We start from the raw sequence: 12,110 nt of genomic DNA on the forward strand, positions 1-12,110 counted from the left end.
AAGTCGATACATTTATGAAACAAATGTGGAATTGGCTTAACCAACAAGTGCAGCTGCGCAAAACCAAGAGGGACCACATGAGCATTGCTCTGACCAAGATTAAGGGACTAGTAGTAAGTGTGCCGGCACTTGCTGAGGGCCCCCCGGTGACACTTGGGTTAGACTCAGCACCAGTTTCTGTTGCTGAGCCAGCTATCAGCAAAGAAGCTGGTGAAACTTTGACACCAGTGTTTGAAGCAGCACCTCCTTCCATCACTGATGAGCCAGCTTCCAGTGAGAAGGTCAGTAAACCTGCAGGAAAGGCTTCCAGTGAGAAGGTCAGTAAACCTGCAGGAAAGGCTTCCAGTGAGAAGGTCAGTAAACCTGCAGGAAAGGCTTCCAGTGAGAAGGTCAGTAAACCTGCAGGAAAGGCAATCGCAATCGCACATGGTCTCCACCAGTGGGACGAAACGTCCTCTGGGCTTTTGGTGATGCAGCTGCTTAACCGGATTACGAAGGTTTCGCAGATGGATGTGCCTGTTGCCAAAACTGCCTTCAACTCACTCAAACAGAGGCTCTGGGCAGATCTTGCAGATTCTGCTGTGGTCATAAAGCCAAAGAGACAGAATATTAATAACATAGCAAAGGCGGTGTACAAGGACCTGTGCCAGAAGATGGGTGACGCAGACGGAGTGCGGCTGAGCCTAATGTTAGATGATGAATTTCTTTACAAAATTATAACTGAGACTCTAAAAAGTCATCTGATGACACCACAAAAGACCGGGGTTAAGAGGTTCTTCACAGGTCTTTTCAAGACCATGGCCTCACCATTCAATGCCTGCTGTAGATGTGGCTGCAAATAATAATCATTTGCAGTCTTGGGGCGCGTGGGAGGGACAGGCTTCACTTTGTCATGGAAGACAAACAACATTTCCATTTAGTTCGTAAGTCATCGGTTTCCTCCCATATTTTAGATAAGAAGAAATCAAAGGTGACATGAGGTTTACTCCGAGTGCTTCGGTTTCTCCTGCATTTTAAATTATAATGAAAAAAAATTGTCCAGCAGAACACTGTGCTACCAGCCTCCATTCAGCTGGTAGCACAGTGTTCAACCTGGACTAGAACTAGGACCAGGTCTTACAGGGCCACACAGGTGCCTCAGTGTTAAACACTGTGGCCTCGCAGCAATAAGGTGAGGGTTCAATTCTGGGCCTTGACACCATTACTGTGAGGAGTACAGAGTGCTCACTGTGATGACATGAGGTTTACTCCGAGTGCTTCGGTTTCTCCTACATTTGACATAATAATGAAAAAAAAATGTCCAGGTTGGACACAGTGTGCTACCAGCTAAACTAAGGCTGGTAGCACACAGTGTCCAACCTGGACTAGAACTAGGACCAGGTCTTACAGGGCCACACAGGTGCCTCAGTGTTAAACACTGTGGCCTTACAGCAATAAGGTGAGGGTTCAGTTTTGGGCCTTGACACCATTACTGTGAGGAGTACAGAGTGCTCACTGTGTTGGCATGGGTTTACTCCGAGTGCTTCGGTTTCCTCCCACATTCTTAAATAAAAATAATAATATAATCAATTATAACATCAAAATCAAATAAAAAAAATATTAATCATATTTCTGTTTTTAAAATATCTAATTTCTTATTATTTGCTGCATGGTTGTAGATGTGTATCAGAGACTAAAGTTCCTGTGGTTAAAAGATAAAATTAGACAGACTTTAATTGTCAGAGCCGAGGACCATTGAGAAAACCCTGAAACTACCACTCAAACAAAAAGCTGTAATTCAAAAACTGTCAGGCCATACTGTTGACATGAGGTGACTGTCAGCATCCCAAGGCTTTGCTGAACGTGTGGATAAAGTAAAAAATGTGACCGTTACAGCGATTTAAAAAAACAGGCACATTTGCTTTTCTCCAGAGATTTCTGCTGTAAATTAACATTGGAGCTTATGGAGCAGATGGTTGGAACTCTTGTTGGTCCGGAGCTCAGTGCGTCAAAAGTTTGAATCTGTTTGATTCCAGAGTTCATTGTGTAGAAACAGCACAACATTTCCTAAGTTTTCATGTAGAAATTATGTCTGAAGAAGTAAATTTGTGGGAATGAGAGCAATTTAAAGATACATTTTATTGTTAGATTTTACAGCTTCTCTACACTCTAACGATGATGTCACACACTCTAGCTCCGAACATTCCGTCCGTAAGCGCACAATTAGACCAAAAGTTTGCGCAGTTTTTTGCGATTTTCGTGAAAACAGTTTGGCGGATCACCAACAAAAGTCATAGCGCACCTCTCCCGATCAAACCGCACATTTTGATGTATTTTTTGTGTATGTGCTGGCAAAGCTGCGGGACTAGATACACGCAGAATAAACATACTGAAGACGAATAAACAGTGAATCTACGTATTTGAAGAGAATCTTTACTCTTCTTATTTTCAATAAACTTCATTAAAGTTACAAACGTTTCAGTCCTTCGACCTTCATCAGCTAATAACTGTTTTACATACAGGTTGCCTGTGGATGTAACCTCCTACACCCCGTCTACAAGAGCACAAACAGCTTTTCTATTGTAGCTTGTTTTAATTAATAGTTTTTTCTTTGCTGGAAACCTCTGGCGAACCTTCTGGTGGGACAACTTAAGTGTTATTCTGCCCGCTGTGTTCACATATTTATTAATAATTAGGGATTCTACATATTTAAAAGAGCATTTTTACAATAAATAAATAAATAAATTAACATAAACAATGATTTATATTATTTGAAAATGATTTATGTTTTTTCAGCTAGAAACATCCTTATGGTGGACCCACTCACGTTTGGCAGCACTGTGAAAATGTTTTAAAGCTGTGTATCATATTTATGGGCTTAAAATATAATTTTGCTTAGATTTTTTTATTAGTCTTTAATGTTGTGATTACTGTACTATATGTATTTATTTATTTAGTTGTATTATTTATTGTTTTAATTATTGTATTATGTGTATTCATTTTGTATTATAATTTTTTCATGTAATCATTGTATTTTATTCATTTAGTAGATAGATAGATAGATAGATAGATAGATAGATAGATAGATAGATAGATACTTTATTGATCCCGGGGGAAAATACCACGTTACAGCAGTTCACATTCAAAGGGACGATTTAAGAAAAGAATTAATACATAACAAAGAATAAAAAAACAACAAGTAAACATCTTTAAGAAAACAAAAATAGACATCTGATAAATTCAAATGTATTTATTTAAACTTAGCACAAAAAGTAAGGAAATTTGTGTTTGGTAGATTATTTCTCTGTGGTAACAATACTGTTTGGCAATAAATCTTATACCGTTGGAAAGCCTGTTTAGTTCCCTTTCAAATGGTGCCCCATTTTAAAGGAACATGCATTTGTGGGATTAGCAGCAGCGCTGAGTATGTGGGTTGCGCCCATGAAAAATTTGCCAAATCTTTTCTGCCATTGCCAAACAGCTTATTTTGCTGTTGGTATTGACACTTGTTTGGAGCTTCTGGTACCCCCAGGTGCTGCCAATCAGGCGCCTGATGTGGAGGAACGTTATGTTCAATGATGAGTCCAGATTCTGCCTACGGCAGTTGGATCGTAGGGTCGAACCCTAACCTTAACCTTAACAGGAGCCACATCAATGTGCCACCTTGTCATCTTACACCTGTACTTCTGTTTACAACTGCGCTCTTGCACAACTGTTTTGCACATCCCATGGTATTCATTGCACACTGCACATCAGACACTTCAAATTACTGTAATATTGAGTTACTTTTATTTGTTTACTTACTGTACTTATTGTAATACTGTGTTTTTGTTAATTATTGTATTCTACTATTGTACTTTGCATGCAATGCTTCAGTATCAGGGTGGACAGCACAGCAAAGAATTTCATTTCACAGAGGAAAACTTACTTTCTTTTGTTTCATATGACAATAAACATCTTGAATTGAATTGAAGTGTGGAGAAGACGCGGAGAACGCTATGCTGATTGCTGATAGATAGAATAACATCTTTTGGTGGAGGCAGTGTGATGGTGTGGGGCGGCATCTCCCTCACTGGAAAAACGAGGCGTGTCATCATTGGAGGCAATCTCAATGCAGAGAGATATAGAGAAGAGATTCTGCAACCAGTGACAATCCCATATCTCCACAGTCTGGGACCGAACTCTATCCTCCAAGATGACAACGCTCGCCCCCACAGGGCGGGGTTTATCAGAGACCACCTCCTGAATGTGGGAGTGGAGAGGATGGAATGGCCTGCCAGCAGTCCTGACCTCAACCCCATTGAACACTTGTGGGATCAGCTTGGGCGTGCTGTTCGTACCAGAGTGACCAACACAACCACGTTGGCTGACTTGCGACAAATGCTGGTTGAGGAATGGGATGCCATCCCACAGCAGTGTGTGACCAGGATGGTGAGCAGCATGAGGAGGAGGTGTAGGCTGTTGTGGCTGTATGGTTCTTCCACACGCTACTGAGGCTCCTGTTTGTGAAATGAATAAACTGTTAAATTGCCAATATGTCTTGTTTCTTCAAACCAAACGAGTCAGTGGCAGAATAAGCTGTTTGACTTTGGCAGAGAAGATTTGGCAGTTTTTTCATGGGCACAACCGACATACTGAGATCTGCTGCTCATTACACAAGAGCATGTTCCTTACAAACGGGGAACCATCTGAAAGAGAACTAAACCGGCTTTCCAACGGTATCACAGTATTGTTACCACAGAGAAACAATCAACCAAACACAATGTCCGTACTTGTTGTGCTAAGTTTCTATAATGTATTTTTAATGTAATTGTTGTATCAGTTGTATTTATTCATTTTAATTCATTTGCGTATTTTTGAAGCTGAATTAATGAAATCAACTAAAATAAATTAATTAATAAATAAAAACGCTGACGTTGGGCGTGCCTCGTGATGACGCGTTTTACGTCGCACACCCAAATCAAAACATCTGCATTGATCTCGCTGTTAGCCACCGTTAGCTCGTTAGCCTCCCAGCTCGAGGACCAGCTGCTGTTGCCGAGCAACAGCGGACAGTTAGCACAGCTGCACGAGGCGGATCGAACAGGTATGTGTGACGTTATCGGTTATTGATTGGTGGCTGTAGCATGTGTCGGTGTGCTCGCGGGGACCTCGTTGGAAGCTCGTTAGCTTTCACCGTAAAAACGACTGCGTCATACGGAGAGTCGGTTTAGGACAAAGTTCAGAAACATCAGAGAGGAAGCTAACGTTGGCTACATGCTAGCAGTGATCAGAGGGATCGATCAGAGTGATCAGGTGTTCATTCACACAGGTAGTTAGAGCCAGTACACTGTTTACAGCTGTTGTTGTTGTTGTTGTTGTTGTTGTTTGTACACACATTCAGTCACATTCCCTCTGTGTGCAGATACCTGATCAATAAGTGATTATTGATCTGTTTATCAGACAACTGAGTCAGATCAATAAATCCAGTGTTTATTTATTAGTGGGTTATTGATCAGGGACGGCTCACATTGATAAACACTGCTGCACCAATAATAGAAATATTATTGATTATTGATCATCTGTTCCAGTGAAATTAAATTCCAGCCCTCAGAATAAAACAATAATAATCAGATTTTAACATTTTAAAATGTCTGAAACTCTAAAATCAGAATATAAAACTGAAACTACATTAACTCAAATTCTAATTATTTCATAATAATAATAATAATCCTTCAGGTATTAATACAAACAGGCTCATAATAACAGTATTGTTATGTCAGATGGTGCCTCCACCTTCAGAGAATATAATGAATTATTGATCGATTATCGGCAATAAGAACAGTTTCTGTTCAGGAAATTCTGAATATCATGTGCACTTAAACCTGTAGGTGGGCTGACTGTGTTTATTAATGATTGATTTATTGATTTATTTAGAAACCTGATTAACATTGAGACAGGAAGACGTGTGTGTGTGTGTGTGTGTGTGTGTGTGTGTGTGTGTGTGTGTGGTTCAGTCAGTAATTTCAGAGAGGAGAGGAACTGGAGAACAGTGAATCTGTCTCTATCCCTTTAAAGAACCTCTCTGTGTGTTTGTCTCAGCCCCCCCCGACCCCGTCCGATCCCGGCGTCAGGATAGGGAAGCAGAGCGAGGTGGCGGCTGCCGCCGGCGCGGCGAGCCTCGTGGACAGGATGTCAGAGAGCCCGGAGAAGAGCGCCTCGCTGTCGGCTCAGGAGCTGAAGGAGCAGGGAAACCGCCTCTTCCTCAACCGCAAGTACCTGGAGGCTGCGGCCTGCTACGGCAAAGCCATAGTACGCACCGAGTCACACTATTATTATTATTATTATTATTATTATTATTATTATGTGTTAAATCAGACTGTTACTGAGAATAACCAGTGTCACCTGCTGGCTGGAATATGTATAATGTTCACAATAAATAAAGTGTTCATCATTTAACCGTTAATTCATTTGATTATTTAATAAACAAAGTTAGAGTCATTAAGTAAGGTTACAGATAGACCCGGAGCTCCACACACTGAGGTCTGCATCGCGTCTCCCCGTCTGTCAGACCCACAGTCCGTCCGTCCCGGCGTACTACACCAACAGAGCGCTGTGCTACGTGAAGCTGCAGCAGTACGGTAAAGCTCTGGCCGACTGCAGACACGCTCTGGAGCTGGACGGCCAGTCGGTGAAAGCCCACTTCTTCATGGGCCAGTGTCACCTGGAGATGGAGAACTACGACGAGGCCATCGGCAACCTGCAGAAAGGTACGGCGGACTCTGGTTAGCCGAAAATCCCACCGTAACGTACGCGGCAGCTCCGTCATCCCGCCGTCTTTCTGTGGCGTTTTCCTTCCAGCTTACAACCTGGCGAAGGAGCAGCGTCTGAACTTCGGCGACGACATTCCCAGCGCTCTGCGGATAGCGAAGAAGAAGCGGTGGAGCAGCCTGGAGGAGAGGAGGATCAACCAGGAGAGCGAGCTGCACGCCTACCTCACCAGACTCATCCAGACGGAGAAGAGGAGGCAGGTGGAGTCGCTCTGAGACGGATGATTGTTGTTCTCTCCCCTGAATTACTGCGTTTTAAAGCGTGTGTGTGGTTGGATGTGCAGGGAGCTGGAGAGCTGCAGACACAAACAGGAAGACAAGTCGGACGACAGCAGAATTCAGCACAACCTGAACGAGATCCACACCAAACACGTAGGTTGTTTCATCCATAACGCAGAACTTTTAAACCTTTCTTTTAAACATTCACAAGAAGAAATCGTCTTACTGTCATTTCCTGTTTGTGCTGCATTCACATGGGTTCAGGCACACATGGCGACACGTTGCTATGGTGATAAAATTGAATGGTGTATATTATTTAATGTCATTGTTTCATTATTAGCGTCTTGTTGTGCCGACTGATGTTTTCTGGGAGCTACGCAGCATCCGGTTGTTAAAATATCTGAACTGGTCTGACGCCGACTCCGTGTGAGTGCGGCAGTCGGTTACAGTCCGGTAACGCTGTCTGTCCCTCTGTCAACCTGTTCTTATCCTCATACAGGACAAGTATCTGTCGGACATGGAGGAGCTCTTCTGTCAAGTGGACGAGAAGCGGAAGGTCAGTGTGGATGGCGACATTATTAAAGATAATAACGGTGATGATGATGATGATGATGATGATGACTGTAATCGGAGCGCGTTGCGTTTGACAGAAGCGAGAGATCCCGGACTTCCTGTGTGGAAAGATCAGCTTTGAGTTGATGAGAGAGCCGTGTATCACTCCCAGCGGGGTCACGTACGACCGCAAAGACATCGAAGAGCACCTGCAGGTAAGAACCCCCCCCCACTAGAGCTCAGTATGACAACAACATGTGTGAAGATGGACAACGAGACAGCTATAGACTCTCTGTCTGCCCCTGGTGGCATTTAATAGATTGAATAGACCAGACAGTTTCTGGCATTTTAGGTTCTTCTTAAGTGTTTTAACTAATATTGCAGCAGCTGGAGCACTAAACAAATAAAGTAAAACAACAATAATACAGTAATTTTCTATATTTAAAATACAGTTTTTAGCTTTATTTTTGTATTTAATGTCTAATTATTTGTCTTTTTAATGTTTAATTAAAGATATTTACACTGTAAAACCAATGCAGTGAGCTATAAATACTGGTGAATAATCAGACTTTAATTAAGATTTAAAATTTTAATCTGAATGTTAAAAGTTATAGAACTGTAATAAAAGTCATTATCTGTGAAATTACAGTAATTATTGCTGTTTACACTGATAACAACTGTATTTGAACAGTTGTACAGTGGGAGGAAGTGTGGATGGTCTGGAAGAGGAAGAAGTAACAGTACTGATACCACACTGTAAAAATACTCAGTTACAAGTAAAAGTATATCATCAGTAAAATGTATTAAGCTGTTATAAATGAGATTAGAGGCAAAAACTGAGGTAAAATGTGGTAAAAGGTTAAAAAATGTTTGTTCTCTTGCAGCGAGTCGGCCATTTTGACCCGGTGACGCGCTCTCCCCTGACCCAAGATCAGCTCATCCCAAACCTCGCCATGAAGGAAGTCATTGATGCTTTTATTATGGAGAACGGTTGGGTGGAGGACTACTGACCGACGGGAGGGCCAAACTCTCTTAACTAAACTCAACTGTGTCTGTTACAGGAACAAAAAGGATCCTGTAGAACATTATAATGAGAAACTTTATCTCAATAATGACTCAGTATCACACAGTTCTGAGAAAGCTTCTCATTATAATGTCTTACTGAATCACACTGGAGTCCAGACTTCCGGTCCATAGTTTGATGTTCAGTGATCGAATGATTGATTAATAGGAGGAAGAAAAAGGTTAAAAAAAAGACCCTGAATAATAAAACGAGGAGAAATGAGTGAAATCATTAAATAAGAGTCATAAAATCAAATGTGCAAGTATTTGCTCTGAGACGTCACTAGAGGGCGCCGTCTGTTCAACATGTTTTTACCAACAGTGGAAGAAGATTTAAAAAAAGACTCTTAAATAAGTAATACTGTTATAAGTAAAAGTTACACCTAAAAGTCAAATTGTACAAATAAGTAACAGAAGTAGAAATCCTCATTTGGCCCCATTCAGTTTTATTATTATATTTATTACATTATTGATGCTTTATGTGTAAACAGCTCATTTAGTTTATTAGAAATCATGATTTGAAGAGTAACTGTTTCCCTCTGAAGTGCAGCGGAGGAATATAACATTTATCAAACATTTGCTTTAATCGAGTTCGAAGACTTCATCACTGCAGTTTTATGCAGTTTTAAAATATTTTATTGTTGCTGTTACTGGAAATATATTAAAGACAACCACAGACACAGAAACTCTGGAACAATAACGTGTGCTCGATGTGGTTTTCCCACCAAAATGACGTCCACATCCACTCGTTTTCCCTCCAGAATATGTGAATATCTGTCATTTAAAGAGTGAAACAACTTCTTCACCGACAAACTCAGTAGACGAATCTTATCTGAATTAATGTAAATGAGTTCTTGTTTCCGTCCACGGCTGCTGTGTATGAAGAGATAAACAGCAGGTGGCGCTAATTCTCCGGTCTGTGACATTAAAGCGTTGTAGAGGAAGAAGACGACACGATGAGGTAATGATTAAAAGAGCCCCAGGTCAGAGGTCAAACGATGTAAACGTACAAAATAATTTTCGCACTTTGTCACATTTATATTTTATCGATAAACTTCAGCGAATCTTTAATTAAACGCTTAAAACTCGCCCCGACAGCGTCTGACGCAGATTTCGTTGCTCTGATTTGGTTGTCGATCCAATTTACCCTTCTTGAGCCCCGCCCCTTTTTGGACCTCGGTCACCTTCCTCCTTTTCTGTACTTAAAAAAGTTGTCCGAGGCTAGCTCAACTGTTATTGGAGAACAGAGCAAAAAGGGGCGGGGCTTAGGAAGGGTCTGAACGGTATCTCTCCGCAGTTACTTATTGGTGTCATTTCACAATAAGTATTGATCGTCTGTTAATGCTGACTACAATCCGGAGCTGATCGTCACTTTAGGTGGAAATGTGGAACGTTGCGTTTGCTGGCAAACTATAAAATGGGAAACTATAGCGTTGCGTCTGAGAGAGAGAGTGTTTGTTAAATAAACTCTGGACCAGTTTGTTGTAAACATTAATCAGTAAATTGAGATCTTAGTGAAGATTGTTTGCTTGTGATCTTCTTTATTGTCTCTTTAATTGATAATATTGCTGCGTTTTAACGCCACATTTGTCTTACGTCAGACCTCAGCTGCATTCTCATACCGGAGCCTGATAATCAACGTTTATGTCTTTATATGGAAGCTCTAAACTGTCATGCAATCATTCACTTCTTTTATCCCGTTATTGCGAGTTAATTATCTCGAGAATTTATCTCCGAGAACAAAAGGCAGATTTCTTGAGATAATAAACTTTATAAGAATCATAAGGTTGAAATGGTTTGGTTGAAAGGATGTTTTCCCTTCTGTGATTTGATATGAGGGATTTTACATTACGGCTCATTACAAACATTCTTACAGCTACAGTTCATAAAGTCACGTTGTTTAGTTTGACACACCCGACAGAGCAATGTGTGTACGTCATAGTCCGTCCAGATTAATCAACCTCACCTTTGTTGTACTGAGATAAAAGATTAAAAAATCTTTGCATTTATGGCGGTTCAGGACTTCCGTAGGTTTCAGCCATATCATATCAATCAAGTGAACGTCTGATTTAATGACAGCAACCGAGCAGATTTACATCTTTTCTTTGTTTTTCTTCACAGAAACCAGTTTTCAGTTGTTTTCAGTCGTTTTCAGTCGTCAAAACAAATGTGTTTGAAAATGTGATCAAAATAAACGTTCCAGCTTTTCTACGTCTGAGCTTCATTTCTTTCCTCTAAAGTTCAGAGTTCAGTAATAAATCTGTGAACTGAGTGGAGAGTTGGATGGGTTGTGATGAAATGTGCTTCAGACATTAATGTAACAAGCTAAACTCAGATGGTGAACAACATAAACCTGCTACACATCAACATGATAGCGTTTAGCTCATTAGCTACTCCACATGAGACCTGAAGGTTGAAGATGACACATCCTGGAAAACCTGGAAATTGAGAGACTAGTTTTCCAGGCATGGAAACACCTGGAAATTTAATAAAATGATAAAAACTATCCTGGAAATAATCTCTGTCTGAAAATGTTAGATTGTACATATTTAGTTTGAAACTCGACTGTTGGCAGTAAGACCTGCGCGTACGACAGCAGGAAGTCTTGTTATGATTATATATTAATGAGTCAGTAATCAGTAAATAAATTCCATTTTCTTTCATTTAAGGACTTTTATTTATTTCAGGGTATCTTTGTTTCCTGGTGACACATTTATTTCCATCTGTTATATTCAAACGAAGGTGGTTATTTCTCAGGTTCAGACAATAAACTATAAAGATGAAACGTCAAACAGAAGTTTATCCTATTAAGTAAAAAAACATCATGCACACTGTCACAGAGAGAAAAGACACGGAGCTGAATGAAGCCTGGAAAACAGCCACGCCCTTAATTATGCAAACATTAATCCTTAATATCATTTTAATGGCTGACTTGTATATAAATTCTCCTTCTGTACAGTCATCAACAGGGGAATTATCTCTAGAGACCGTAAAGTAGGGGCTGTAAACGTTTATTTCTGCTGTAAAGTATTTTACTATAAGACCTTATGGAGACTCACTGCTGGAGCCTCTAGTGGCCGTTAAGGAACTGCAGGTTGATTTTTATGTATGTGTTTATCCCTGTATTAATGACAAACACTATAAATAAACCTCATTATATTTTTGTTATTAGTATTATTATTATTATAAACTGACTGCGTCCACATTCAGTTATTTCATCAGTGATTTACGAGCTCACTTATTCACTACCGGTAACTTCTGTCGGCCATAAAATGATAAAAAATAATAAAGCATTAGGTGATAATACAGATATAATGTTCCCTTTGAGACAGTATGCCAAAGAGATAAAATCATCATAAAATCAGTTAAATATATATTATATAATATTTTATATATAATTTTATGTTAAAAATGAATTTAATATGTTATAATTGTATTTTTTTAATATTATTTTTTATGACTTTAAAGGAGTCTAAAGGGTACAACATT

At 40.1% G+C, this 12,110-nt stretch overlaps 1 protein-coding gene across 2 annotated transcripts; it reads left to right on the plus strand.

Annotated features, from left to right (window-relative positions):
* The first annotated feature begins 4,930 nt into the window (after positions 1–4,930).
* On the plus strand, positions 4,931–10,832 carry LOC127356674 (E3 ubiquitin-protein ligase CHIP). 2 transcript variants are annotated; one of them, XM_051388660.1, is made up of 8 exons: positions 4,931–5,290; positions 6,061–6,270; positions 6,530–6,728; positions 6,820–6,989; positions 7,077–7,160; positions 7,507–7,563; positions 7,658–7,774; positions 8,444–10,832. In XM_051388660.1, the coding sequence occupies exons 2-8, from the start codon at positions 6,151–6,153 to the stop codon at positions 8,567–8,569; spliced, it is 873 nt and encodes a 290-aa protein (XP_051244620.1). In that variant the 5' UTR covers positions 4,931–5,290; positions 6,061–6,150; the 3' UTR covers positions 8,570–10,832. The 2 variants fall into 2 exon arrangements, with proteins under 2 accessions (XP_051244620.1, XP_051244619.1); XM_051388659.1 differs by having other exon boundaries at positions 4,931–5,065.
* The last annotated feature ends 1,278 nt before the right edge of the window (positions 10,833–12,110 follow it).

This window comes from Dicentrarchus labrax, unplaced genomic scaffold, assembly GCF_905237075.1.
Source record: "Dicentrarchus labrax unplaced genomic scaffold, dlabrax2021, whole genome shotgun sequence".
NCBI classification, from domain to species: Eukaryota; Metazoa; Chordata; class Actinopteri; family Moronidae; genus Dicentrarchus; species Dicentrarchus labrax.